We start from the raw sequence: 26,572 nt of genomic DNA, 5'->3' as shown, positions 1-26,572 counted from the left end.
TTTGAGAGTGACTCCAAGGTCATCCATGGAGCTCTGCTTATGCGAGAGAGAGAGAGAGAGAGAGAGAGAGAGGAGAGAGAGAGAGAGAGAGAGAGAGAGAGAGAGAGAGAGAGAGAATGTATATTGACATAATATGACATTTGAAATATCTTTATTCTTTTGGAACTTTTGGAAGTGTAATGTTTACTGTTCATTTTTTATTTCTATTTTGTTTATTATCTATTTCACTTGCTTTGTTTACCATGCCAATAAAGCCCCTTAAATTGATAGAGAGAGCGGGAGAGAGAGAGAAAAAAAACTGTACTAAACAACTTGTTGGTGCAGAGGCACTGACAAAGCTGATATATGTTCTGTGGCTATTCCATTCTGTGTAACAGAGATACCATAAATTATGTTAGGTAAGTAAAACTGGGCTGTTAAGGTTCCATGGACTAGTGGCATTTTTAGGGTTTATCTGTTTCAGGGATTTTCAGATATAATCACATCCATATTTCACAGCTCTCTGTACGTGCTCCAAATGACACTTAAAATAAGATTTTTCTCAACAACTTTTGTATATGGTCCCATACTATAATCTATTATAATACTAGAATATATGTCTGCCAATAGCTACCACTTACTGACGGTGTTACTAGAGTACACTGTTAACACCCTCCATTATTGGCTTACACCATCTGTGGTCCCTAGGAGGTGAGAGTCTGGGTGATTTACCCTGTCAGTGAAGAGATACAGTACTGTACTGTAGGGCTCTGAGCTGTGATATGAGAGAGAGTGTATATAAATAAAGCAAACAGTTTGTTTGTCTAAGCAAGATTACACGGTGAGATTATCTTGATTAAATAATCATGGTGGCATTAAGATCACTGGAGCATCCTGTACACACACACATACACACATCCATCTCATTTCAGGAAACGCCTCTGTGAAAAGTGTCAGTTTGTTTACCTTTCATCTCTGGACGCTTATAATGTATAAACGCGAACACGGTTGGTATCGTAAGTATTCAACCCCCTTGGATTTTTTCACATTTTATTGTGTTACAAAGTGAAATTAAAATGGATTTAATTGTAATTTTTGGCAACCATCTACACAGAATACTCTGTAATGTCACAGTGGAAAACATTTTGACATTTCTTACAAATTTATGAAAAATGGAAAATGAAAAAAAAAAATTCACCCCCTTGAGTCAATACAAGTAATACATTCAATAAATAAAAACGTTGGTAGTGATTACAGCTGTGAGACTTCTTGGGTTAGCCTTGCACATCTGGATTGTGCAATATTTGACCGTTATTCTTTAAAAATGTATTCAACCTCTCAAGGTGTTGGGGGTCATGGCTAGCCAAGCAGATTTAAGTCTAAACTGTAACTTGGCCACTCAGGAACATTCATTGTCTTCTTGGTAAGCAACCCCAGTGTAGATTTGGCTTTGTGTTGTAAGGTATTGTCTGGTGTAAAGCAGAATGAAGGAGGTTTTTTTCTGTGTTGTGTTAGATTTGCCCCCAAACATAAGGCTTTGCATTTAGGCCAAAAAGTGTATTCCTTAAAGTCCCCAATGGCCTCATGGTGACATCTCTGAGCAGTTTCCTTCCTGTCCTGCAGCTCAGTTCAGAAGGACAACTGTATATTTGTTGTGTCTGTGTGGTTTAATACATCATCCACAGCATAATTATTAACCTGACCAGGCTTAAAGAGATATTCAATGTCTGATTTGTTATTGTTAGCCATCAACCAATCACTGCCCTTCTTACTAATGAGCCATGAGTCATTTTACATTTTTACATTTTAGTCATTTAGCAGACACTCTTATCCAGAGCGACTTACAGTAGTGATTGCATACATTTCATGCATTTTATTTTTGTATTTTTTTTGTACTGGCCCCCCCTGGGAATCGAACCCACAACCCTGGCGTTGCACACACCATGCTGGCATTGCAAACACCATGCTCTACCAACTGTAAGTCCCCCCTTACATGCTCAGGTAACCTACTTTTTGAAGTGATTTGTTTGACAATAAGATGAAAACATCCATGACTGGTTGTGTTCATGCCAAATTAAAAGGTAATAAAAAACATGTTACCTTTAAATGAAATGTCTTTACTATTAGGCCCATAAAAACATTTAGTGCACAGAGTGAGTCCATGTAACTTATTATGTGATTTCTTAAGCCAAATTTTACTCCTGAACTTATTTAGGTTTGCCTAAACAAAGGGGGTGAATACTTATGCAATGACTATATTTTAGTTCTTTAATTTGTATTCATTTGTAAACAATTGTATAATTTTATTGTAACTTTGACATTATGAAGTATTTTGTGTAGATCACTGACAAAAAGATCAATTATATCCATTTCAATCTCACTTTGTAGCGCATAAAAATATTTAAAAAATCCAAGCGGGGTGAATACTTATGACACCCACTGTTTGTGGAATGTTCACTTCTTTTGAAACATGCCTAGCGCTGAAATATGTACTTTTGTTGTAAACAACTTACTGTATCTGATTACTCGTCACACGCTGGTTCCGGTATGTCACTGCAATAGACTAGGGTTAGTGAGAAAGTGTGGAACAATAACCAAAGCTTGATCAAAGGTATTTATCTACACTGCCCCACCCACCCCTTTAATTCTGTTATCAGGGTGTGGTAACCCCACAAATACAATAACAAAACCGCGTGTGTGTGTGTGTGTGTGTGTGTGTGGTGTGTGTGTTTCTGTAACCCAGTGGAAAGCCATGTTAGCAGGCTTCTGGCAATGCACACTGGGAATTAATCTGTGCCAGCTCCTTCACTTCCTCTCTGCTAATCTGAAAGTAATTACTCTATTAGGAAAATATAATAAGAAACACACACACACACACACACACACACACACACACACACACACACACACACACACACACACACACACACACACACACACACACACACACACACACACACACACACATATCTACAGAGAGAGAAAGATACAAAGAAAGAGAGTGAAGCTATGAAGACAAAGAAAGCCATAAAATAAAATAATGACACCAGCTGACATATTTGACAAATGCTTTTAAAATGTTTTGAAGAGAAGAGAATGAAGTCCAGGAGCTCAGGATCAAATATAAACCTGTGTGTCAGAGGACTGACAGATGATGATGGCTATTTCCTGGAAGCCATAGTGAGTTTTAGAAATATACTGTATATCCTGCCCCTGTTGACGATGTCTACAAATTGTGCATGTTTCTCTCTGAGTACATGTGTTTGTCCATGCCCATGCCCATGAGTGTGTGTGTGTGTGTGTGTGTGTGTGTGTGTGTGTGAGAGTTGTTTGCGAGTGTGTGTGTGTGTGTGTGTGTGTGTGTGTGTGTGTGTGTGTGTGTGTGTGTGTGTGTGTGTGTGTGTGTGTGTGTGTGTGTGTGTGATGTTTGCGGGCGAGTGTGTGTATACAGTAGTGCCTTCCCTGCATGTGATGTAAAACAAACATTCAGTCAGTCTGCAGAGTTCCTCTAGTCTTCATCAGCGTGTTGATTCACCAGACTGCTCTCGGACATCGGCTGCATAAGTAGAACACCCTGCTGTTGCTGTTTGTCCCTGATGCAGGGAACGCTACCAACCAATCACAAACACTCTGTTACTTTCCTTCTGCTATAGAGTGTTTGTAAGTGCATGCCTGAGCCTCCACACTTCCAAGGGCAGCCTCTCAGAGAGAAAGTGTGTGTGTAGCATTCTATAGGGTAGTGTAGGATCTACTTAGTGGTCAGTACCTCTGGCCCATGTCCAGCCATATCATAGATAGATGCCTAAAGATGCCAAATAGCAGAGTAGCTGGTCAGCAGAGCTGAGGTTACTGTATCACTAATCATCATTTTGACTTTGTATGCTTGCTGTGTGACCGACCTTTTGTCAGTGTAATTGCTGAGGAGGAATTGGCAGATATCTCCATGCGGAGAGGTACATGAGGACACGCATGCACGCACACACGCGCCAGAACTTGAGCCCCCACTCTGTGCTTCTGACGCACGCACGCACACATACACACACACACACACACACGCACGCACACACACACACACCTACTACTTAACAACAGGAGAACAAACAATTTATACATTCTAAAACAGCTTGCAGCTTCAATCTTCCTGACAGAGATAGAAATTCAAGCATGAAGTACCCCCCACTCTGCTCTCCTCTGTAGCCCTGAGGCAGGCTGTGCTAGCTGCTAGCAAATACATATCTGATGTAGAGTCCTGCATTGGGCCGGATATCGGTGGTTCCCCGCAGTTGGCCTTAAAAAAAATCTGCTTTCGTTTGGAATGAAAATATTATTTCAAACCGTGGGTCAACTTACGGTTCAGAACACTTATATTGTGGGTCAAAAATCTTTTAAATCAAAATAATTGTCTTTTTTTTTTACAAACCCAGGTGCTTGTTGTGTTGCATAGGCTTTCATTAGTTAAGAAGGCTAATTAGGTCTTTTTTTTCAGAACGATTTGAGTTGTTGATATGCCGCATCTCATTATGAAAGTATCGTTGAAAATGTATTGCATGGTTTCATTTTCTCCAAATATTGAATAGACATGCAGACAAATTAATTGATTCAGGGAGGGGAATAATAACCTACTAGGCCTACTCTGGGACCATAAAAACAATTAAATAAATTGATGTTATTTGCCGGGCCACGGTTCGGCTCTCTGAACGAGTGGATTGGGTTGCGGATATAAATCTGTCCTGATGTCGGTATTGGGTGGGGCTCGGAATTGATGACACCGGCATGGGGAGGGTGAGGCTCCAAAAACCCATTGCAAAATGTAGATTTTTGTGGTCAATTAACCATTTCTTTGTGGATTGTGATGTGTACTTGCGGTTATTGTCCTGCTGGAATATCCACTTGCAGTCAAGTTTCAGCTTCCTGGCATGGGCAACCAGGTTTTTGGCTGAAATGTCCTGGCACTGGCCGTTGACCTTAACAAAGAACAGTTGGGGCGGCAGGTAGCCTAGTGGTTAGAGCGGTGGGCCAGTAACCGAAAGGTTGTTGGGTCAAATCTTTGAGCTGACAAGGTAAAAATCTATCGTTCTGCCCCTGAGCAAGGCAGTTCCCTGGGTGCCAAAGACGTGGATGTCGATTTAAGGCAGCCCCCTGCACCTCTCTGACTCAGAGGGGTTGGGTTAAATGCGGAAGACACATTTCAGTTGTACAACTGACTAGGTATCCCCCTTTCCCTTAAACAGTGGAAGCAAAATAGCCCCTTAACATCAAAGATCCACCACCACAGTAGGTCTGTTTTTTTCTCTCTCACAATACGCATATTTCTTTCAAGCGAAAACCCACCACTGGTGTGCATAGTCAAAGAGCTCTATTTTCACAGATAAATCAGGGGGTTGTAACTAGATAGTTTGTCTGTAGTCCTCTCCTGTCATAGCCCAGTGTCACGACAGAGCCACCAGTAGTATTCTAAACACTGATTTACTGTTCCTACAACTGTTCCTACAACTGTTCCTACAACTGTTCCTCGCTGGCTTTAGCATGCACCCTCAATTGGTTTTACAGACTGTGTGTGTGTGTATTAGTGATTAATACTTCAGACACTGCACTGTATTTCTCAAATTTCTCATCAAATCTGTCTGAGCCTCCAAATCCCTGCACGCTGTGTGTGTGTGTGTGTGTGTGTGCGCGTGCGTGTGTATTTGTTCAGGGGCCTGAAACTGCTGCCTGGCAACCTTGACCTCAGCAGAACTTGAGTCCCTACTCTGCAGTTATGACACACACACACACACAAACACACACACACACACACACACACACACACACACACACACACACACACACACACACACACACACACACACACACACACACACACACACACACACACACACACACACACACACACACACACACACACACACACTCGCTCTCTCTCTCTCTCTCTCTCTCTCTAGTCTCCAAATAAAAGGTAGGGACTGGTCCATTTCCTCAGAGGTAATCCTGTGATTTGGACTAATACCACAGCCTCTCATTATCCCAGTGCTGAAAGACACACACACCCACACCCCGCTGCCAAGAGGATTGCTGGCTGCCGCAACACACAGAGGAACTTCCGACAAGGTCACTAGAACTTCCTACAACAGTCTCCTTCACAAAGTCTTTGAGTCACAGGGGTAGCAAAACCTCTCCTAGTTAGTTCGGGTGTGGAGGCTTTTGTTCTACCCCTGATCTGTACTAAATCAGAGATTACTACACTGTAAATATTTATCCCTTTGACATTAGACCAGTGGTGGGAAAAGTACCCAAATAAAAGTAAAGATACCTTAAAAAGAAAATGACTCAAGTAATAGTGAAAGTTTTTTGTTTTAAATATACTTAAGTATCAAAAGTAAAAGTATAAATCATTTCAGATTCCTTATATTAAGCAACCCAGACGGCACGATTTTCTTGTTTTTTTTTCATTTACGGATAGCCAGGGGCCCACTTCAACAGTCAGACATAATTTACAAACGAAGCATTTGTGTTTAGTGAGTCTGCCAGATCAGAGGCAGTAGGGATGACCGGGGATGTTCTCTTGATAAGTGCATGAATTAGACAATTGTCCTATCCTGCTAAGCATTCAAAACGTAACGAGTAATTTTGGGTGTCAGGGAAAATGTAAGGAGTAAAAATTACATTATTTTCTTTAAGAATGTAGTGGAGTAAAAGTAAAAGTTGTCAAAAATATAAATAGTAAAGTACAGATACCCCAAAACATTACTTAAGTAGTACTTTAAAGTATTTTTACTTAAGTACTTTACACCACTGCATTAGACAAAGGACAATGTGATTTTATTGTAGGTGTGGATAGCTCCTTTCATTTCCTGTGTCTTTGTTTTAAATACAGTGTATGATATCATCTGTGTAAGCAGGGATAGGGCTGTGGCAGTCATGACATTTTGCCAGCCGGCGGTTGTCAAGAAAATAACTGCCGGTCTCACAGTAATTGACCGTTAATTAACATAAACACATTTAGCATCTCCTGGCTTCCAGGAGATCTGAGGCTTCCACTGATGCAGACCTTTGGAACATCTACATTTTAAAAAGCATAATAAATCCATGTAATGCAGTGCATTCGGAAAGTATTTAGACCCCTTGACTTTTTTTCACATTTTGTCAAGGGGTCTGAATACATTAGACAAAGGACAACGTGATAGTTTTATTGTAGGTGTGGATGGCTCCTTTCATTTCCTGTGTCTTTGTTTTAAATACAGTGTATGACATCTTCTGTGTAAGCAGGCATAGGGCTGTGGCAGTCATGACATTTTGTCAGCCGGTGATAGTCAAGCAAATAACTAATTGACCGTTAATTAACATAAACACAACATAAACACAAAATATACCATAACATTTTGTTACGTTACAGCCTTATTCTAAAATGGATTATATTGTGTTTTTTCCTCATCAATCTATACACAATACCACATAATCACAAAGCAAAAACAGGTGTTTAGAAATGTTTGCAAATGTATTAAAAATAAATACAGAAATATCACATTTCCATAAGTAGTCAGACTCTTTACTCAGTACCTTGTTGAAGCACCTTTGGCAGCGATTACAGCCTCAAATCTTCTTGGGCATGACGCTACAAGCTTGGCACACCTTTATTTGGGGAGTTTATCCCATTCTTCTCTGCAGATCTTCTCCAGCTCTGTCAGGTTGGATGGGGAACGTCGCTGCACAGCTATTTTTGGTCCCACCAGAAATGTTCGATCAGGTTCAAGTCCGGGCTTTGGCTTGGCCACTCAAGGACATTCAGAGACTTGTCCTGAAGCCAGCGTTGTCTTGGCTCTGTGTTTAGGGTCGTTGTCCTGTTGGAAGGTGAACCTTGGCCCCAGTCTGAGGTCCTGAGCACTCTGGAGCAGTTTTTCATCAAGGATCTCTCTGTACTTTGCTCCGTTCATCTTTCCCTCGATCCTGACTAGCCTCCCAGTCCCTGCCACTGAAAACCATCCCCACAGCATGATGCTGCCACTACCATGATTCACCGTAGGGGTGGTGCAAGGTTTCCTCCAGACTTGACGCTTGGCATTCAGGCCAAAGAGTTCAATCTTGGTTTCATCAGATCAGATAATCTTGTTTCTCATGGTCTGAGAGTCCTTTTAGATGTCTTTTGGCAAACTCCAAGCGGGTTGTCATTTTCCTTTTACTGAGGAGTGGCTTCTGTCCGGCCACTCTACCATAAAGGCCTTTCTCCCATCTTCAAAGAGGAACTCTGGAGCTCTGTCAGAGTGACCATCGGGTTCTTGGTCACCTCCCTGACCAAGGCCCTTCTCCCCCGATTTCTCAGTTTGGCAGGGTGGACAGCTCTAGGAAGAGTCTTGGTGGTTCCAAACTTCTTCAATTTAATAATGATGGAGGCCACTGTGTTCTTGGGGACCTTCAATGCTGCAGACATTTTTTGGTGTCTTTTCCCAGATCTGTGCCTCGACACAAGCCTGTCTCGGAGCTCTACGGACAATTTCTTCGACCTCATGACTTAGGTTTTGCTCTGACATGCACTTTCAACAGTGGGACCTTATATAGACAGGTGTGTGCCTTTCCAAATCATGTCCAATCAATTTAATTTACCACAGGTGGACTCCAATCAAGTTGTAGAAACATCTCAAGGATGATCAATGGAAACAGGATGAGCTCAATTTCGAGTCCGAATACTTATGCAAATTAGGTATTTCTGTTTTTACTTTGTAATTATGGGGTATTGGGGTACACTTTTTTGCTTACTACATGATTCCATATGTGTTATTTCATAGTTTTGATGTGTTCGCTATTATTCTACAATGTAGAAAATAGTAAAAATAAAGAAAAACCTTGGAATTAGTAGGTGTGTCCAAACTTTTGACTGGAACTGTAAGTGTGACATTTGTTTTAATTCAGAATGGACCATTATCATGCACCTGTATCGAAACGGGCAGCCGGAAAAATACATGTAATTTTTTGACACCACACTCCAAAAAGCAAGTTCTGCCGGCTCTAGTTTTGCCTAATCTTGATTAGTGTCCAGTCGTGTGGTCCAGTGCTGCAAGGAAAGACCTAGTTAAGCTGCATCTAGCCCAGAACAAAGCGGCATGTTTTGCTCTTAATTGTAATCAGAGGGCTGATATAAATACTATGCATGCCAGTCTCTCTTGGCTAAGAGTTGAGGAGAGACTGACTGCATCACTTCTTATTTTAATAAGAAACATTCATGTGTTGAAAATCCCAAATTGTTTGCATAGTCAACTTACACACAGCTCTTACACACTTATCCCACCAGACATGCCACAAGGGGTCTTTTCATAGTCCCCAAATCCAGAACATATTCAAGAAAGCGTACAGTATTATATATAGCCCTAATTGCATGGAACTTCCTTCCATCTCATATTGCTGAAATAAACAGCAAACCTGGTTTCAAAAAACAGATAAAGCATCACCTCGCGGCACAACGCCTCTCCCCTATTTGACCAAGATAGTTTGTGTTTATGCATTGATATGAAGGCTACGTGTGCCTTTTATTTATTTTTATGTAGTTCTGTCTTTGTGCTGTTCTTGTCTATTGATGTTCTGTATTATGTAATTCTGTATTATGTTTCATGTTTTCTGTGGACCCCAGGAAGAGTAGCTGCTGCTTTTGCAACAGCTAATGGGGATCCTAATAAAATACCAAATACCAAATCTATGCACTTAAATAGAGAATGGAGGACGCTTTTCCCCGTGGTTTATTTCATGCCAGCCAGGTAGGCTATACTCCTGTTGTAAAGTGGAGCAATGTGATTAATATTAGGAAAGTTGAGAAATAAATATTGTAGGCCTAGCCTATAGAAAGCTGATGGGATCATCATATTTTTATTAGTGGCCTTAACTCTGTTTTCTCCCACAATTACATAGCCTGTAGAAATGTTGCTCAACATGAGCTCATTGGCTCTCATGAAGTGTTTGATTCGATTTTCAAAAATATTTGCATTGATGTCAGAGTGATTAGAGGGACAATAGAGTGCTGAGTACCAGGCAGTTATCAAGTTTGGTAGCATGCTAATGACCAGCAGCAGCATCAGAGCTTGGAGAAGTCCAATTACCGTGACTAAAGGTCATGTGGAATTTGACTGCATTCATGACTCGTGACCGCCGGTGTGGTGGTAATACGGTCACCACAACAGCCCTAGTTACGACACTAGCTGTCAGCATAGCAATCACCTAGGCCCCACCTTGACCTGGCAAGGTGGGGCCTACGTACTGTTGGGACAAACGTACTGCTGTAAGATGGTGTTGAAGAGTGAAGTCTTACCTGTAAATGGGATCCTGCATTACCATCATCTTACTCTCATCCCACGTCCACTCCTTCTTCTGTGGAAAGACAGAATAACACTGGTTTAGTGAGGAGTGTGTGGAAGAGAGTCAGCCAAGGGTTTGTGTGTGTTAGGGAAGTGTGTGAGAGAGGCTAAGGCGGAGTGAGAGGAGGTCAGGTCCTCTGTGAGGTACCTTTACGCCTAGATCAGACACTTTAAAATGAGGCTGTCGCCACTAACTACCACTACTGTAATTTAACATGGTGTCTCGGATTGCCATGGTAATTAACTTTGACCTTGCTGGGCTGGATGTTGGGCTCAAGGACTGGAGATATTGATTATACTGAGCCAATCGATCCACAATCCACAAGGTGAATACAGCAGTTATCTAGCTGTGATGTTCCATTTAGATATTCTGCTCTCTCTGTCTCTTTCGGTCTCTCTCATCTTCTTCGCTCCCTCTCTTCCTATCTTTCTTACTCACCAGTTGTTCTCTTTGGCCGCTTCTTTTTCGTTTGCTCTCTCAAGCTCTTTCTCTCATTCTTTCAGTCTCTCTCTTCCTCTCACTTGCACTCTTTCTCTCACTTTCCCTAGCTTTCTCTCGCTCTCGGTCTCTCTCATTATCTCTCTCTGTCTTTCTGTCATTCTAGCTCTCTCTTTCTCATTCTCTTTATTTCTCTCTATACTGGGCTTCATCCCAGTTTACTGAGATAATATACATGTCAAAAGGAGAGCGATTGGAATTATTTCTCCATTTGATTTTAATTTCACCATCAACACACTATTTCCACTCAAACATTTCTATTTTCATCCCTCCATTCTGTGAGAAGTAAATGAGGCAGTGTCTGGACGAGTTGACATTTCATCCCTGGCCAGAGAGCAGGCTGAGAGACAAAGCAGACACAACCCATTAGAGCCCCATTCAAACCACAATACCTTTCATTCACTGTACAGCTCATAATAACAATACAAACACCAGTTGACTCCAGCTGTTTAGAATAATACAACCAGAGCTTCTGGGTCTGGCAGAGGCACTTACTGTCTGCTTAGAGGGTCTCACCAGAGTGTGAGGCGCTTCTCTCTCTTTTTTCCACAGGGGTTATCGAGGGCAATTATCCTTCACGGTCTAGTGGTCACTTCCTCTACTCCGCCCTTCCTCCTCTCTCTATTCCCTTTCTCTTCCTTCTATATTCTTTCCTCCTTTCTTTTTCCCTCCTTCCTCCTCTCTCTGTTCTCATTTTCCTCCATAAGATGGGTCCCATATAAAGGTAAGGGCCTTGGTCTGTGTGGACTCTAAAGGGTAATCCATTCTGCTGTCACGTCCTGACCAGTATAAGGGGTTATTTGTTATTGTAGTTTGGTCAGGACGTGGCAGGGGGTGTTTGTTTAGAGTGTTTCGGGGTTTGTTGGGCTATGTTCATTTTTAAGAGGGGTGTTTCTTTAGAGTGGTTCGGGGTTTGTTGGGTTATGTTCTCGTTAGTCTATTTCTATGTTAGTTCTAGTATGTCTATTTCTATGTGGTGTTTGTTGGGTTGACCTTCAATTGGAAGCAGCTGCTCCTAGTTGCTTCTAATTGAAGGTCCTATTTAAGAGGGGTGTTTTTTCTATGGGATTTGTGGGTAGTTGTTTTTTTGTTTAGCTGTGTGCATGACAAGACTGTTATCGTCGTTATTTTTGTATACTTTTGTTTTGGTTTTCCTTCTTTCTGCCGAATAAAAGAAGATGAGTATACACATTCCCGCTGCATTTTGGTCTAATCCCTACGACACCTGTGACATCTGCACTGGAATGACTCTGATATAGAAGACTTGCTGGCAGTTTGTGTTCAAGTATTGGGTCTCATTCTCCCACTCCACTGACTGCATAATTAAAGCCACATCCACAGACTTTTTTTTGGCTGGGATGTGTAGGGAGGTGAGATATAGGCCATTGGACCCCCGAGGAGCAGATAGGCCGGCGCACATGGAAGCATCCATTGGCATTTAGAGTGGGATGGAGTGGAGAAATGCACAGCACACACGCATGACTTGTCCTTTGTGTGGTCTAACTTAGAGATGTGCCCTGGAGGACCACTAAGAACAATGAAGGCCTGCCTGTAACCAGTGTGAGGGAGGGAGGGGGAAGCTAATGTAGCTAGGAGATATTTATATCCAGGCCACATACCTCCTCTTCGTAGCCACCTTCCACCTTCCACACACCCTCTGCTCCTCACCATTGTTAAAGGTTGTTAAGGCTTGTTAAAATGTTCTACAGAAGCTAAATGCATTACAGGTTTCTATAGAGGTAAATGGGCTTGGCAACTAAAACCCTCACAAACTTTTACAGATGCACAATTGAGAGCATCCTGTCGGGCTATATCACCGCTTGGTACGGCAACTGCATCGCCCGCAACCGCAAGGCTCTCCAGAGGGTGGGGCGGTCTGCCCAACGCATTACCGCGGGCAAACTACCCGCCCTCCAGAACACCTACAGCACCCGATGTCACAGGAAGGCCAAAAAGATCATCAAGGACATCAACCACCCGAGCCACTGTCTGTTCACCCTGCTATCATCCAGAAGGCGAGGCCAGTACAGGTGCATCAAAGCTGAGACCGAGAGACTGAAAAACAGCTTCTATCTCAAGGCCATCAGACTGTTAAACAGCCACCACTAGCATATTAGAGGCTGCTGCCTATAGACATAGACTAGAAATCACTGGCCACTTTAAGAAATGGAACACTAGTCACTTTGATAATGTTTACATATCTTGCATTACTCATCTCATATGTATATACTGTATTCTATACTATTTTACTGTATCTTAGTCACTTTAATAATGTTTACACATCTTGCATTACTCATCTCATATGTATATACTGCATTCTATACTATTCTACTGTATCTTAGTGCATGCCGCTCTGACATCGCTCGTCCATATATGTATTCTTAATTCTATTCCTTACTTAGATTTCTGTGTATTGGGTATATGTTGTGAAATTGTTAGATATTACTTGTTAGATATTACTGCACTGTTGGAGCTAGAAGCACACGCATTTCGCGACACCCACAATAACATCTGCTAAACATGGGTATGTGACCTATACAATTGGATTTAATTTATAGCCTTCAGTCGCTGCCTTGAGCCGTATCTAACGGATTTGTACAGTCCTCTCTTTAGAAAACACTGGAGAGAGGAAAGAAAGGAGAGAGAGGAGAGAGAGAAAAAGATGGGAGAGGAAAGAAAGGAACATCTCCATACAGGACTCCAAACAATGGACGGTCGAGGAAGTTAAGAGAGTAGGAGACATCTGCTGAATACCAGTGGCTTCTTTATGCTTGTTTGCATCCCAGGGATTATGACTGTACTTCTAGCTTGGCTTTAATAGTGAACTGTAGTAAAACTGAGAGACAGGAGAGAGGTCACCCAAGGTAATCCCAGTCTAACTACTGGCAAGATTTATAGTAAACCTAGCTCAGTGTAGAACTGCTATAAAGAAAGCTTTATAGAAATTAGACCTAGAGAGAAAGACGGGGTGAGTGGAATAGGGGGCGCATTTTTAGCAAAGGACGGATTTGCTCCTCTCCTGCACTCTACCTTGTCTCATGCATTGTTTATCAGGGCACGGATTCACTCCTCTCTTCCATTCTATCCTATCTGGAGCGTTATTTAGCAGGGCACAGATTTGCTACTCTGCCACTCTACCCTGTCGGAAACATTAGTTTAGCCAGGCACATATTCACTCCTTTCCTTCACTCTATCATGTCTGAAGCTTTATTTAGCAGGGCACAGATTCGCTAATCATTCCCTCTCACTGCTGGTGACAGGATTTGAATTCCACTCACTCCTTAACAGAATCCCAGGATATGACACAACTCAGTAATGGCTGAGTGGGCACAGTTTGACAGGGGAGGTTAGAAACAACAACACCCATCCACTCTACTCCCTGCCCCTAAGCTCCAGACAGTCACAAATGTAAAGATATTAACAGGTTGCAATTTTTTTTATAAAAGACTCACTATAAACAGACTCACTTTTTTCTTTTTTCTTAGTGCCACCTTCACTCCATCCACTGAGACTATGATGTTGACCTTCTTCTTCTTTATGTTTTTCACTTTGAATTCATACTGTGGAAAGAAAGATTGATTAACATTCGTAACAATATAACAATTCGAGATAAATGGATTAACTTTTAATTAGAGAAGAATGGATTAACTTTTCAATGCTAGTTAGGGATACTATAGCGAACACATTTCATGTTGGATTTCTTAACCTGTTAGGGCTAGGGGGCAGTATTGACACGGCCGGATAAAAAACATACCCGATTTAATCTGGTTACTACTCCTGCCCAGTAACTAGAATATGCATATAATTATTGGCTTTGGATAGAAAACACCCTAAAGTTTCTAAAACTGTTTGAATGGTGTCTGTGAGTATAACAGAACTCATATGGCAGGCCAAAACCTGAGAAGATTCCATGCAGGAAGTGGCCTGTCTGACAAGTTGTTGTTCATCTTGGCTCTTTTTATTGAAGACTGAGGATCTTTGCTATAACATGACACTTCCTACGGCTCCCATAGGCTCTCAGAGCCCGGGAAAAAGCTGAATGATATCGAGGCAGCCTCTGGCTGAAACACATTATCGCGTTTGGCAAGTGGCCGATCAGAGTACTATGGGCTTAGGCGCGTGCCCGAGTCGACCCCATGCTTTATTTTCTTTTGTCTGTTTACCTAAACGCAGATTCCCGGTCGGAATATTATCGCTTTTTTACAAGAAAAATGGCATAAAAATTGATTTTAAACATCGGTTGACATGCTTCGAAGTACGGTAATGGAATATTTCGAATTTTTTGTCACGAAATGCGCCATGCTCGTCACCCTTATTTACCCTTTCGGATAGTGTCTTGAACGCACGAACAAAACGCCGCTATTTGGATATAACAATGGATTATTTGGGACCAAACCAACATTTGTTATTGAAGTAGAAGTCCTGGGAGTGCATTCTGACGAAGAACAGCAAAGGTAATAACATTTTTCTTATAGTAAATCTGACTTTGGTGAGTGCTAAACTTGCTGGGTGTGTAAATAGCTAGCCCTGTGATGCCGGGCTATCTACTGAGAATATTGCAAAATGTGCTTTCACCGAAAAGATATTTTAAAATCGGACATAGAGGAGTTCTGTATCTATAATACTTAAAATAATTCTTATGTTTTTTGTGAACGTTTATCGTGAGTAATTTAGTAAATTCACCGGCAGTGTTCGGTGGGAATGCTAGTCACATGCTAGTCACATGCTAATGTAAAAAGCTGTTTTTTGATATAAATATTAACTTGATTGAACAAAACATGCATGTATTGTATAACACAATGTCCTAGGGTTGTCATCTGATGAAGATCATCAAAGGTTAGTGCTGCATTTAGCTGTGGTTTGGGTTTATGTGACATTATATGCTAGCTTGAAAAATGGGTGTCTGATTATTTCTGGCTGGGTACTCTGCTGACATAATCTAATGTTTTGCTTTCGTTGTAAAGCCTTTTTGAAATCGGACAGTGTGGTTAGATTAACGAGAGTCTTGTCTTTAAAATGGTGTAAAATAGTCATATGTTTGAAAAATTGAAGTTTTTGCATTTTTGAGGTATTTGAATATCGCGCCACGGGATTACACTGGCTGTTGAGTTGGTGGGACGCAAGCCAAGTTCAAAGACAGTTCAAAATAAATGGCAATAGTAACAAAGGTAAAACAAATGACAGTGCACATAGTTTGTTGTCATTTCAGCTGCTTGATGTGATTGTGTGTTAGCTTTAGTTGGCTAGTTAGGAGCGGGAAAGAAGTAGCTAGCCTGTATGGCAATGTTTTTTGCTTAGAACAGTAGTCACCAACCTTACTTGAGTCGAGATCACTTTCTGAGTCCAAATGCAAGCCGAGATATACTGTTCAGATGTTTTTTTACATTACTTAAAAAGCGTAAGCCTATGCAACATTAACCTATTAAAAACAGTACTGTAGTAATGAGGTTTATGCAGTAGGCTATAGGCCCAAAACAATATCACCACATTTTGGCCTTGCTTGAATTGCCCTGCTAATGCACTGTTGTTCTTCTCAAATCAAATCAAATTGTATTGGTCACATACACATGGTTAGCAGTGCAGCAATATCTAACAAGTAATATCTAACAATTCCACCTGGAGGCGGCCCGTCAGGAAGTCCAGGACCCAATTGCACAGGGTGGGGTTGAGATCCAGGGCCTCAAACTTAATGATGAGCTTTGAGGGTACTATGGTGTTGAATGCTGAGCTATAGTCAATGAACAGCATTCTTACATAGGTATTCCTCTTGTCAAGATGGGATAGGGCAGTGTGCAGTGTGATGGCGATAGCATTGTCTATGGACCGATTGGGGCGGTAAGCAAATTGAAGTGGGTCTAGGGTGACAGGTAAGGTAGAGGTGATATGAACATTGACTAGTCTCTCAAAGAAATTCTCAGATAATAAAAAAAGTATATTTCAACATTTGAGATAGGCTACATGATCACATCGGTAATCAGTGTTCCCTCTAAGCTGTGCATGCCCACGCTCCCCAGGACTGCCTTCTTCTGCGCAGAGAAGCACTAGATTGAACTTTCTAGAGTTTTCCCCGTAAGTTAACAATACCAATGTTTCCCTTTACTGTGGGAATTGTGATCAAATCAACGCGATATTAGCCACTTTCAATGCAACATACCGAAACAAAACGAACTATGCAAGACTCAGTATGCAAAACTATCTATGCAAGAAATGTTGTTGTAGGCAGAACGCATTGGAGTAGGATTCTATTGCATTGACAGGCATGACTACAGTTGAAGTCGGAAGTTTACATACACCTTAGCCAAATACATTTAAACTCAGTTTTTCACAATTCCTGACATTTAATCCTGGTGAAAATTCCCTGTTTTAGGTCAGCTAGGATCACCACTTTATTTTAAGAATGTGAAATGTTCTAATAATAGTAGAGGGAAAGATTTATTTCAGCACATTCTCAGTGGGTCAGAAGTTTACATACACTCAATTAGTATTTGGTAGCATTGCCTTTAAATTGTTTAACTTGGGTCAAACAATTTGTCTCGCCTTCCACAAGCTTCCCACAAAAAGCTGGGTGAATTTTGGCCCATTCCACCTGACAGAGCTGGTGTAACTGAGTCAGAGGCCTCCTTGCCCGCACACACTTTTTCAGTTCTGCCCAAAAATATTCTATGGGATTGAAGTCAGGGCTTTGTGATGGCCACTCCAATACCTTGACTTTGTTGTCCTTAAGCCATTTTGCCACAACTTTGGAAGTATGCTTGGGGTCATTGTCCATTTGGAAGACCCATTTGCGAGCAAGCTTTAACTTCCTGACTGATCTTGAGATGTTGCTTCAATATATCCACATCATTTTCCTGCCTCATGATGCCATCTATTTTGTGAAGTGCACCAGTCCCTCCTGCAGCAAAGCACCCCCACAATATGATGCTGCCACCCCTGTGCTTCATGGTTGGGATGGTGTTCTTTGGCTTGCAAGCCTCCCCCCTTTTCCTCCAAACATAACAATGGTCATTATGGCCAAACAGTTCTATTTTTGTTTCATCAGACCAGAGGACATTTCTCCAAAAAGTATGATCTTTGTCCCCATGTGCAGTTGCAAACCGTAGTCTGGCTTTTTCATGGCGGTTTTGGAGCAGTGGCTTCTTCCTTGCTGAGCGGCCTTTCAGGTTATGTTGATATAGGACTCATTTTACTGTGGATATTGATACTTTTGTAGCTGTTTTCTCCAGCATCTTCTCAAGGTCTTTTGCTGTTGTTCTGGGATTGATTTGCACTTTTCGCACCAAAGTACATTCATCTCTAGGAACGCGTCTCCTTCCTGAGCGGTATGACGGCTGTGGGGTCCCATGGTGTTTATACTTGCGTACTATTGTTTGTACAGATGAACGTGGTACCTTCAGGCATTTGGAAATTGCTCCCAATGATGAATTAGACTTGTGGAGGTCTACAATTTCTTCTGAGGTCTTGGCTGATTTCTTTTGATTTTCCCATGATGTCAAGCAAAGAGGCACTGAGTTTGAAGGTAGGCCTTGAAATATATCCACAGGTACACCTCCAAGTGACTCAAATTATGTGTAATTAGAAGCTTCTAAAGCCATGACATTATTTTCTGGAATTTTCCAAGCTGTTTAATGGCACAGTCAACTTAGTGTATGTACATTTTTGACCCACTGGAATTGTGATACAGTGAATTATAAGTGAAATAATCTGTCTGTAAACAATTGTTGGAAAAATGACTTGTGTCATGCACAAAGTAGATTTCCACCGACTTGCCAAAACTATAGTTTGTTAACAAAACATTTGTGGAGTGGTTGAAAAACGAGTTTTAATGACTCCAACCTAAGTGTATGTAACCATCCGACTTCAACTGTATATGCAAATAGACCTTTGCCATATATGGATCTGTGCCATTCACTTTGAACTGGACTGTTTTTATAGCATGAGCAGTTATGAGTAGATGTGCTTGTTTTGAGATCAAAGCGAGAGCTACATATAGCGATGTGCACATTTGTACATTTGCTCATATCCTTTTCTAGATAGTGAGTTATTAGCCCAGTTATAGATCATTTGTAGTCAGCAATGGGGGAGTGATTGCTTCCTACAAGACACCAAAATGGTGTGCATTTCTAAAAATCTTATATTTTTGTCTTAAATGAGAAGTGTTTTATTTTGAGACAGGCTTGAATAAAATGACCAAATTACCACAAATTACCAAAAGTATGTGGACGCCTGCTTGTCAAACATCTCATTCCAAAATCATGGGCATTAATGGGGATTTGGTCCCCCCTTTGCTGCTATAACAGCCTCCATTCTTCTGGGAAGGCTTTCTACTAGATGTTGGAACATTGCTGTGGGGACTTGTTTCCATTCAGCCACAAGAGCATTAGTGAAGTCGGGCACTGATTTTGGGCGATTAGGCCTGGCTAGCAGTTGGCGTTCCAATTCATCCCAAATGTGTTCGATGGGGTTGAGGTCAGGGCTCTTTGCAGGCCATCAAGTTTTTCCACACCAATCTCGACAAAACATTTCTGTATGGACCCCAAATTGTGCACGGGGGCATTGTCATGCTGTAACAGGAAAGGGCCTTCCCCAAAATGCTGCCACAATGTTAGCAGCACTGGAACTAAGGGGCCTAGCCTGAACCATGAAAAACAGCCCCAGACCATTATTCCTCCTCCATCAAACTTTACTCTATTGACACTATTCATTGAGGCCAGTAGCGTTCTCCTGGCATCCGCCAAACCCAGATTTGTCCGTCGTACTGCCAGATGGTGAAGCGTGATTCATCATTCCAAAGAACGCGTTTCCACAGCTCCAGAATCCAATATCGGCAAACTTTACACCACTCCAGCCGACGCTTGGCATTGCGCATGGTGATCTTAGGCTTGTCTGTGGCTGCTCGGCGATGGAAATCCATTTCATTAAGCTCCCGTCTAACAATTATTGTGGTGACATTGCTTCCAGAGGCAAATTTGAAACTCGGTAATGAGTGTTGCAACCGAAGACAGATGATTTTTACGCGCTACGTGCTTCAGCACTCGGCGGTCCCATTCTGTGATCTTGTGTGGCCTAACACTTTGCGGCTGAGCCATTGTTGCTCCTAGATGTTTCCACTTCACAACAACAGCACTTACAGTTGACTGGGGCATCTCTAGCAGGGCAGAAACTTGACTAACTAACTTGTTGGAAAGGTGGCATCCTATGACGGTGCAACGTTGAAAGTCACTTAGCTCTTCAGTAAGGCCATTCTACTGCCAATGTTTGTCTATGGAGATTGCATGACTGTGTGCTCAATCAACACTGGCTGCCTGCTCTGAGGCTGGGTCCTGCCAGGAAACTCATCTTCTGCGTAACCCTGAGGAAGAGGAATAATCTGCTGACCACTACCTTTTACCAGGCCAGCAGCTAACAGACAGCTGGGATTGATTGACAGGCAGACAGCCAGGAAGGCAGACAGACAGAGGGGTAGAGATAGACATACAGACAGTACATGTGTTTGAGCATGTGTGTGGGTACTGCATGTGCATATTTGTTTGGCTTGTGTGGGCATCTTGTGTGGGGCTGTCCCACTCCTTTTGTAATTTTATAGGTTTATTGAAGAGATAGTAAAGTGTTGGAATGACAGGAGTAGGATGAGCCAAAGGGCAGTGGGCCGGATTTGAACCCATGCCGACTCCAGCATACATGTGTGTTGTGGTCAGCGTCTTTAACTGCTGGACCACACAGGCCTCACGACTGTATCTATCTAATGGCTCTCACTGGGCAGCTGGCACATACAGTATATGCATCTATGCAGCGTAATCCGTCAATCATCAGTCAATCACATCAATTAGTCTGGTCTGGCAGGCTAGTAAAGAGGCGCCACAGCACATTAACTTTCAATTTCCAATCTATATTTACTACTGATGATGGGATGTTCAACAACACATGAAAGGACCAAATAAACTGACCTAATTATGACAGTTAACGCTGCAATGGCTCCCTGCAACAAAAAAAAGCCAGAGACCATACATTTTTGTGCTGCCATTTTAAAAATTAGATCTTGTGAAAAAAACAGGGCTTAGAAGACGAATCCTTCCCTTAGAAATACTTTTCATGTAAATACTATACGGTGTGTGTCTCAGAATTTGATTCATTTAACATTTAGCCTTCATATTGCCAGAAAAGCAGGTCATTATATCCTAAAGGTCGGCTCCAGACGTTTGCTCTGTAATCCATCAAAGCAATAACAACACTATCAGACAAATGTAATGCCATCTTCAGTATCAAATGCTATTTTCAGACACATACAAATACCATTCATATCATCCAACAATGACAGAGCCATTCATTAATGACCGCCATAATAATAAAAGATTTCACAGAGGTTGGATGCGATATTTTACCTGCATTTCGTCTCTCACACACACGTACAAACGTACACACGCACACACACACCCTCAGACAGTAAAACTCTGCAAAAGGTGTCTTTCAGAAGTCTGCCAGCTAGCTGACTAGTTCAGTGTGCCAGCATATGCATGGAAGGGTCCGGTCTTAAAGAAATAGTTGCCTTATGAAAGAGCATACGCTTTTGATCTTTAAAGGGGCAATCTGCACTTGAATTAATGACAAAGTGGTATCCCTGCCGCTGTTTTAGTAAAAAGCTGAGGGATCGGGCTGGAGAAATGTAACTACTCACAAATAGTTCATAGACAGAAATATGGTTCAAAGGAATGAGTATAGTTTTGACCATGTTTTGAAGCAATACAGTGTTTGTTTACATTTACATTATAAACATTGGATTAAAACAAGTTTATATCTTGGGTTCTGATGGGATACAACAGTTGAACTAAGCTCATGAGGCATTTATAAGTTACAGTATATTAATGGGTATACTGTATATCAGTAATTTATAAGTACAAATAAAATGCATGTACAGTAGTAACTGCGGATTGCCCATTTAAAGACTTTATGAAGTAGTCCTTGAGAGAAATTGTGGTGTGTGTGTGTGTGCATGCTTGTGTGTGTGTGTGTGATGCTGTCCAACTTTCCTTCCATCTGTTAGGGGGGAGAGCTAGAACAGACAGAGCCAGGCCAATACCGTTACCCACCTGCCTACACACACACACGCAAACGCACACGCACGGACACACACACGCAGTCCCTGAGCAGCAGTGTGTGTTACTACCCAGGGGCCAAAGTGATCCATGAGGGCTCTAATTCAATCCTAACAAGTAGCATTAGTTTGGATTATCGACCAGGAACCATCAGGTGGACCAATCAATCTCCCTGACACCTCTCCTCCTGAGAGAGAGTGGGAATACGGGAGAGAGGAAGAGGGGGAATAAGGGAGAGGGAGAGAGTTTGAGTGTGGGTCTGTGTGAAAGAATGAGGTCAATAAAGAAAGTGAAACTGGTAATGGTTTGAGGAATGTATAATTTGACTGAGTTGACTCTCTGGGAGAAAAGGTAAGAGTGAAATCTCCAATTTCCAATATCTAAAACCCTGATAATTTTACTGAGACAGAGTGAGGAGCCAGACGCCTTCCTTCTGCCATCTGCCCTTTTAAATAACAGATTGGCTGTTAAACACAACCTACTGCCCAAACTACACCAGGACGTTCTAGACCCTATGCACTAGTGGACATCTAAGAAGATTAGATAAGTAAAAAGTTACCCACTGGGCATGCACTGGTGGAATCAACGTTGTTTGCGCGTAATTTCAATGGAATTACGTTGAACCAACATGGTATTCAAAGCAAGACTGAAAACAGTCTGGACTACACTTCCCTCTCATTCTCCATGTCTCTCTCTCTCTCTCTCTCTCTGTCGCTCTCACACTCTCTCTTCTCTCTCTCTCTTTCCAGTTAATGCCACCTACCATGAGAACTACCACTCTTTCCATTTAGTGTGACAAGCATCCTCACCCAACCGACGCTGGACATCCATGGACTATGAAAAGTAGTTGAAATTTGGTCAGTCCGCCCTGGCCGGACCAAATCTGAAGCAATCCTAGACGTCTATATTTCACAAGTTTGGACAGCATAGTACAGTACAGCAGAGCACAGTAGAGAATGGTACAGTACAGTAAAATAAAGAAAAGTACAGTACCGTACAGTAGAGTTCAGTACAGTAGAGCACACTAGAGTAGAGTACAGTATAATGTACTATACTGTACTCTACTCTACTGCGCTTATACTGTGATGTCCAAACTTGTGAAACATAGACATCTATGATTGTTTCAGATTTGCTCTAGTCTGGACCAACCAAATGTGGTCTTGTTTGGGGGTAGAACTCATTACAATATAGCCAGTGTGTACAATAACACCCAAATATGCAAAATAAGGATATTTGTGTACCTATTCAGGATTCTTCACCATGATGATAATGATATTCAGACCATAATTATGCATTTTTGTATAGTACGGATTCATAATATAATTCCAATACCGTTATTCTGTTACATGTTGTAAATCCACTTCACCTACTGTAGTTCAATAATCAAAATATTTTTTGTTCTAACTCAAGGCGCCATGTCATAGCTGACACCCCATTCTTTCTGCAGACATCTTTAAAACTTAATTCGTAGCAGATATTTAACAGAGTTTTGGGAAAATGTGATCTGAGGGAGCTTTTACTGTAATTCTGTTACCAAACTTTTCATCTGCACAATTCTTCCAGTAAAAGTGTTCTAGTAAAAATGTGTGTCAATTGTTCAAAGTAGTCCTTGTGCATCGAGTTGTACAGTTTGTTAGACTTTGAAATGAATGATTTTTGTTTCGCATACATTTTAAAGTGAAAAATCTGAGTCAAAGCGTAATTCCGTTATCGTGCAATTGCCCTTTGTGTTATGTTGTTTGAAGAGAGAGGCCTTTGGCCTTCAATACCCACTCAGAGATGGTATGTGTCCATGGCTACCGGAGCTACAAGAGCGAAAGTGGTTTCCATAGCGAGTCGTTAGAATATCACAAAGTCCTCCAGAAGTATTCATCTAGAAAAATTAATTACCATGTCGTCATTATTTTCTCTCTTTCTGTTTTTCTCTAATTTTCTTAATCTCTTCCCTTTTGTCTCTCTCTCAATTTGTCTCTCTCTTCGTCTCTCATATCTCACTAAGGACATATGACATAGAGAAATAGAGGGAGAAAGAGAGCGATAGAGTCGTTCCATGTCATTTCAGTAAGCCATGACACCCACCATCTCAGATCATTCAGAAATTGTTTCTGTAGTTAAAAACAGAGAGCATTCCTACACCATTATTTTTGATGAATTTATATTTGATCTCTGTGAAATTAAGGTAATTAATTGACCCCAAATTGGCCCTTTTAATTTATAGGATGCACATAATATTCAATAAATATAGTACCCAACATCCAGTTTGGACCATAATTCTTCCCACCATTGAGTAAAACATGAGGAATAAAATTGTAAAAAGCCCCCCACGGATCCCCCACACCTCACACCAATCCCACCACAACAACCAGTATACAGTATCAGTTCTCTATGTCTGACAAGTAGTATGGAGCTGTGGCTTGGGATATTGCTTCTTCATTCTATGTAATGTATTCCCTGTGAATCTAGTGATCCATTTGTTGGTCTCGTGTTTATTAATTGTATTACAACATTTTCTTTGCAACTTGGGTTGAACACCAATAGCTTTTGCTCATGATGAAAGTAAATTGTCCAGCCAGTCCATGAAAGCAATTCCCTGTGTCCTTCTATTAGCAACCTAATGCCTCAACCAAACACTCTTTGAATTGTCCAACAAATGGCAGCTCTCTGAGGGTGCTATCCCTATAGGGCAATTCTAATACGAATACTTTTCTTACAAAAATGGGCTAGTGACTAAAATGTTGTGACAACTGTTAACAAAATAATACAATTAGAAAACATTGCATTGCAGTAGATTTTTTTAAAATACAAATATTAGAAAACACCTCTATATGTAGTGTGATTTGTGACATTTACCAGGGCAGCAACTACTCTTCCAGGGCAGCAACACATTAAGGCTCTTACATTACACATAAAACAAAAGATAAAACAGTACATCATATAACATTATTACACCACCACATTTCTACAATACAAAATGAATAATACCACCATACAATATTATTTCAATGTGCTTGTGTGTGGAGTGCTAGCGTTGTGTGTGTATGCGTGTGTCTGTACCTGTGTGTGTGTGTGTGTGTGTGTGTGTGTGTGTGTGTGTGCTCTTCACTGTCCCTGCTGTTCCATGAGGTGTATTTTTATCTGTTTTTTAAATCTGATTCTACTGCTTGTATCAGTTACCTGATGTGGAATAGAGTTCCATGTAGTCATGGCTCTATGTAGTACTGTACGCCTCCCATAGTCTGTTCTGGACTTCTGAAGAGGCTTCTGGTGGCATGTCTTGTGGGGTATGCATGGGTGTCCAAGCTGTGTGCTAGTAGTTTAAACAGACAGCTCGCTGCATTCAGCTTGTCAACACACTTAAAAAAAAGTAGTGATGAAGTCAATCTCTCCTCCACTGAGCCATGAGACATGGATATCATAAATGTTAGATCCCTGTGTACATTTAAGGCCCAACCGTGCTGCCCTTTTTCTGAGCCAATTGTAATTGTCCCAAGTCCCTCTTTGTGGCACCTGACCACACGACAGAACAGTAGTCAAGGTGTGACAAAAATAGGGCCTGTAGGACCTGCCTTGATGACAGTGTTAAGAAGGCAGAGCAGTGCTTTATTATGGACAGACTTCTCCCCAACTTAGCTACTGTTGTATCAACATGTTTTGACCATAACAGTTTACAATCCAGGATTACGCCAAGTAGTTTAGTCACCTCAACTTGCTCAATTTCCACATTATTCATTACAAGATATAGTTGAGGTTTAGGGTTTAGTGAATAATTTGTCCCAAATACAGTACTTTAAGTATTTTTTAAATATATTTAGGACTAACTTATTCCTTGCCACCCGTTCTGAAACTAACTGCAGCAACAGTTAAGTGTTGAAGTAATTTCAGTCACTGTAGTCGCTGACATGTATAGTGTTGAGTCATCTGCATATATAGACACACTGGCTTTACTAAAAGCCAGTGGCATGTCGTTAGTAAAGAATGAAAAAAGTAAGGGGCCTAGACACCTGCCCTGGGGAATTCCTGATTCTACCTGGATTATGTTGGAGAGGCTTCCATTAAATAATACCCTCTGTGTTCTGTTATACAGGTAACTCTTTATCCACAATATAGCAGGGGGTGTAAAGCCATAACACAAGTTTTTCCATCAGCAGACTATGGTCGATAATGTCTAACAAAACAGCCCCCACAATCTTTTCACCATCAAGGGTTTGTAACAGGCTGATTGGTTGGCTATTTGAGCCAGTAAAGGGGGCTTTACTATTCTTAGGTAGCGGAATGACTTTTGCTTCCCTCCCGAGGGCGCACACTTTCTAGTAGGCTTAAATTGAAGATATGGCAAATATACAGTGTGTGTTAGGGATTTTTACCATTGAAGACCATTAGCGACCATAACATTGAAACCATCAGAACTGCTGTAGACTAATGGTTTGCTTGTTCACCAAGAATGGTCTAACTAATCCAGACCTATTTTGAAGGGAATAAATCCCCACACACAGGGGCCGTTTACTGGACACAGATTAAGCCTAAGAGAAGGACAAACTGAATTTCTTTCATGGAGGACTGGCTTGAATTATAAGGATGACCGCACAATTTATTTTCATCATGAGGAAAAGCTATTGGTTTTCTACCCAAAGTTGCAATGAACATGTTGTGATCCCGTGTGGCTCAGT

General features: G+C 41.4%; 1 protein-coding gene across 1 annotated transcript in view; it reads right to left on the bottom strand.

Moving 5' to 3' along the window:
- LOC106584141 (carboxyl-terminal PDZ ligand of neuronal nitric oxide synthase protein) overlaps positions 1–26,572 on the bottom strand; it is a 242,746-nt gene that overhangs the window by 96,979 nt on the left and 119,195 nt on the right. Inside the window, exons 3-4 of the mRNA XM_014169057.3 lie at positions 14,283–14,375; positions 10,271–10,329 (exon numbers count right to left, since the gene is read on the bottom strand). Of these exons, the coding sequence (XP_014024532.1) occupies positions 10,271–10,329; positions 14,283–14,375 (152 nt within the window). The remainder of the gene's footprint in view (positions 1–10,270; positions 10,330–14,282; positions 14,376–26,572) is intronic.

This window comes from Salmo salar, chromosome 23 (genome assembly GCF_965601325.2).
Source record: "Salmo salar chromosome 23, fSalSal1, whole genome shotgun sequence".
NCBI lineage: Eukaryota > Metazoa > Chordata > Actinopteri > Salmoniformes > Salmonidae > Salmo > Salmo salar.
Note: the sequence above shows the minus strand (reverse complement) of the source record. Positions and strands in the feature narration are given on the sequence as shown.